General features: G+C 27.8%; 1 protein-coding gene across 1 annotated transcript; it reads right to left on the bottom strand.

Annotated features, from left to right (window-relative positions):
* Positions 1 to 1037: 1037 nt before the first annotated feature.
* LOC128954049 (uncharacterized) lies at positions 1038 to 2054 on the bottom strand. Its single transcript, XM_054299612.1, has one exon. The coding sequence runs from the start codon at positions 2052 to 2054 to the stop codon at positions 1038 to 1040; it is 1017 nt and encodes a 338-aa protein (XP_054155587.1).
* Between the last annotated feature and the right edge of the window lie 2879 nt (positions 2055 to 4933).

Below are 4933 nucleotides of genomic sequence, written 5' to 3'. Positions count from 1 at the left end.
ATGTTTGGAAAACATCAATGAGTGGATCTCTTATAATGATCCTGTATCCCATATAGGGATTTCATTAAAAGTTGCTTATATACTGTTGAAGTCCATGGCTCCGGTATTTACCAATCAGTGGTCAGATTCATTGTTGCACTTAGTACTCCATTGGAGGACTAAGTATTGATGCAACATTGGGGACATATTTGGAGGTCTGTAACTCATAAGCTTTTGGTGGTACAAAGTTTGTACCCATTAATTATTATTTGTTTATATCTATTCTACTCTGAAATCAAATTTGGTTTAAATCGCTACCCGGGAAGTATTAGATTTATGACTTTAAATGTTTATGTTTTTTGAGTCAAATAAGCATTGATAGGGAATAAAATATAAAGCATTAGTTAAATGCAGTTGTCTCTATAGTGGACAACACATGTTATAAACAAAATAAATAGATGTGAGAAATGTTTTTTAAGTAAAACATATAACTATATATTGTTTAAATTTTATTTTTCCCTTATGTCTTACAAATAATAACAATGATAATAACAATCAGTATTTACCTTAGTATTAGATTCAGTATTAGGCCTCAGTATATCAGTACTTATTATTTGTAATTGAAAAGTATTATTAAAACAATATTAAAAAAGTATTAAACTGCAACACACTAACCACTACTTAACAATATTATATAAATATTATTTATAGCAGTATTAATAACAATTAGTATTATTACAACAACTAATAGTATTAAACAATTGTATATAAAATGTAATAATTATAACACAAAAGTATTATTCAGTATTACTAAATAAAAGCCGTAAAAACTATATAGTATTAGTACAGTATTTTTTAAGTGCAAATTTACATTTACAATATTCATATGTATTAGTACCAGTAAGCCTTATCAGTATTATTAAGTTTACAATTATTTGCATAATAAACAAAATTAATATCAATAAATACTGATATAAGGCAATATCAATAATTGGTAATTTTAGTAAAGTAATTTTAAAATAAACTGTTAAAAACATTAAAAATAATTATTATATACTTTAGTTATTGGCTAACTGTGCTATACTATCGAAAGACATTTTGAGTAAATGAAAACCAAAGTAATCGGTTAAGTCGTCGGCCTTGAGTTTGCCGTAGAGACTGGCGGTAACCGTATCGCTAGCACAGCCGCCCCAATATAAATTCGGTCGCAAATCACTGATAGCATGTTTGGCCACCGCTGCTATCAGCTGTTGGGCCAAACCTTTTTGCCGGTACTCTGGCCGCACATATAAGTTGCGAATCAAGAAGCCGGTGCCATACCATGGAGAGTATACTGGACAATAAAATATGTAACCAATAGGCTGTCCACTGTCCACACTGTCGGAAACAAACACGTGAAACAGCTGTTTACTATCGCATCCATCACTCAATCCATTGTCAATCAAGTCTTGTTCGCTGACAACATCTCTAACAATATTGACCTCTTTAATGAACTCTTGGCATAATTGCCTTAAAATACGACTGTCCTCTTTTGTTGCTTTTCTAATACAAGTTGTCAGACATTGATCGCCATCCGAGTCACTTGTATCGGCCAATTGTTTTAGTTTATCGCCATTAAGATTATACATATGAATGCCATCACTTTCTGTTAGATCTTTGGCACCCAAACGCTTATAAAGCAATATTAAGCTTTTGTCTATACAATCCCATTCAACAGTGACGACAGACAATTGAATGGCTTCTTTAGCCAACTCTCTCATCAGTGTCCGACCCAAAGCATAGTTTCTATACTCTGCATTGACATAAACTTCTTCCGTATAAATGATTTTTCCGTAAAATGCAGAATAAGTCATATAATATAGGATATAACCGATGAGTTGTTGTTTGTTGTCAGTACTTTGAGCTACCAGTGCCTGAAACTTTCGTTTTGATGGCTGATCACAGAATCCCTGTTCTTCGAGCTGTTTCACCGGAGTAATCAAATCTGCGTTCATTTTGTGATTTTCGGCAAATTCTTGCATAAGAATTCTCAATGACTGACAATCCTTTTTCACGGCTTTTCTTATAGTAAACATATTTTTGTATTGGATTTGATTGTTAACTATTTAAAAAAATAATTAATTAAAGTTTTAATTTAATTATTAATATCAATGTTTTTAATAATAAAAAATTACTATTATATTCAAAATAAAGTTTTTTGTTACCTTTATTTATATATTTTTTTGTTATTAAATTTTATTATCGAAAATTATTTTAAGTACAGTATACCGTATTTTTTTAGTATATATATAAAAAAAAGTTAATACATAATACAATACAAAATAAAAGGTAATACATATTGTTTATTATGATAATCAAAAGATATGAAAAGCCATAAAACTATATTATAATAAATTTCATTTAATGAATTGTATCTTTATGTTTAATAGATTTTGAAATTTAGTTTAGTAATAGTATAAATAATGATAATGATAAATAATAATAATAAATATTTATATATTAATTAATAGCTCATATTATATTAGCTATTATATAGCATTTTATGTACACTATATTTTAATATAACTGTAAAATTAAAGAAAACAATAAAATTAATAAGATTTTATAATTATGATCATACGGTATATGTAAATAATGTGTAAAACACTTAGTTTTAAATAATTGCAGTCCTTTGTAATTTAATAATATTAAAAACTTTATTTTAAAAAATCTAAAAAATTAAAATACATTAAACTATTGTTTAAGTTATATTTAGTTTCACATAAAAACATATGTATTTTTAGTTTAGTTAAGTGGCTAACTGTGCTAAACTATCGGTTAAGTCATGGGCCTTAAATCTGACGGAGAGACTGTTGATAACCGCATCTCTAGCACAGCCGCGCCAATAGAGATGCGATCGCGACTCACTGATAGCATGTTTGGCCACCGCTGCCATCAGGTGTTGAGCCAAACCTTTTTGCCGGTACTCTGGCCGCACATATAAGTTGCGAATCAAGAAGCCGGTGCCATACAATGGAGAGTATACTGGACAATAAAATATGTAACCAAACGGCTGTCCACTGTCCACATTGTCGGCAACAAACACGTGAAACAGTTGTCTACTATCGCATCCATCACTCAATCCATTGTCAATCAAGTCTTGATGGCTGACCACATCTCTAACAATATTGACCTCTTTAGTGAACTCTTGGCATAATTGCCTTAAAATACGACTGTCCTCTTTTGTTGCTTTTCTAATACAAGTTTTCAGACATTGATCACTATCCGAGTCACTTGTATCGGCCAATTGTTTTAGTTTATCGCCATTAAGATTATACATATGAATGCCATTAGTTTCTGTTAGATCTTTACCACCCAAACGATTATAATACAACATTATGCTTTTGTCTATACAATCCCAATCAAGACAACTAACAGACAATTGAATGGCGTCTTTAGCCATCTCTCTCATCAGTGTCCGACCCAAACCAAATTTTCTATACTCTGCATTCCTCTATATAATAGATTTTTCCGTAAAATGCAGAATAATTCAAATAATAGAGAATATAACCGACAAGTTGTTGTTTGCTGTCAGTACTTTGGGCTACCAGTGCCTGAAAATTACGTTTTGATGGCTGATCACTGAATCCCTGTTCTTCGATCTGTTCCACCGGATTAACCAAATCTGCGTTAATTTTGTAATTTTCGGCAAATTCTTGCATAAGAATTCTCAATGACTGACAATCCTCTTTCACGGCTTTTCTTATAGTAAACATATTTTTTGTATTGGATATAATTGTTAACTATTTTTAAAAAATAATTAATTAAAGTTTTAATTTAATTATAAATATCGATGTTTTTAATAATAAAAAAATAATTTTATTAATTACTAGTATATTCAAAATAAAGTACAGTATTTTGTTACCTTTACTTATATATATACTGTATTTTTTTATTATTAAATTTTATTCTCGAAAATTATTTTAAGTACAGTAAACAGTTTTTTTTAGTATATAGAATACAATCTCAAATTTCAAAAGATATGAAAAACTATAATATAATACAAGTCATGTAATGAATTGTATGTTTAATAAAATTTAAATATTGTTTAGCAATTGTATAAATGTTGATTAATAATAATTAATAAATTCATATTATATAGCATTTCATGTACAATATATTTCAGTATAACTCTAAAATTAAAGAAAACAACAAAATTAATGAGATTTTATAATTATAAGGTAAGTAATGGGGGGTTTGTGGGTCAAATCAAATTACCCCCCCCCCTAATATCGAGATTTTGGGATTTGACCCTGACAAACCCTGATAATATTTTATTATGTTATTATGCTTTTAATTAATTATCTAATCTAAAACTTTAGTAAAATTCATTTAGATATTTTCAATACTGAAACAATAAGCTGGATTACTTGACTCCAATGATGGTAATGCTAAATATATATTAATTATATAAATTATTTATTTATTTAAAAAAGATATTTGTTAATTTGTTTATTTTTACTAGAGTAAATTTTTATAATATCTATTAAATAAGTTTTTATTTATAACGGTAATATTAATGTAATAAAAAACCAGTTGAGAATGCTAGAAAGCATTACCAAAAACCAATTTTTATTGCGTAAATTACTTGTTATTGTCAAATTCCTGATAGTCCATATGTGTCAGATTACTAAACTATTAATTGACAATGTTCATGACAAAATATTTATGTTAAAAATATATATTTATGGTGATGAAATATATATAATGATAAAACAATTATGGTGATGAAATATATACATTGATGAAATATATATATTGATGAAATATTTATAGAGGTCCAATATTTATGGTGATGATATTAGATTTTATAAATATTTTTCCACCATTTTATAATAAATTAATTTATTGTTATAACATAATGTTGTAATTAACGGCATTTAGATATTTAACTTAAATTTTAACAAAAAAAAAC

This window comes from Oppia nitens, unplaced genomic scaffold, assembly GCF_028296485.1.
Source record: "Oppia nitens isolate AA-2021 unplaced genomic scaffold, nextdenovo-longstitch-racon4-pilon3 scaffold24_pilon_pilon_pilon, whole genome shotgun sequence".
NCBI lineage: Eukaryota > Metazoa > Arthropoda > Arachnida > Sarcoptiformes > Oppiidae > Oppia > Oppia nitens.
The sequence above is the reverse complement of the archived record's forward strand: the minus strand, read 5'-3'. Positions and strand labels throughout refer to the sequence as shown.

Coding starts and splice junctions, on each gene's coding strand:
- LOC128954049 (XM_054299612.1), bottom strand. CDS start 2,054: ATGTTTACTATAAGAAAAGCCGTGAAAAAGGATTGTCAGTCATTGAGA.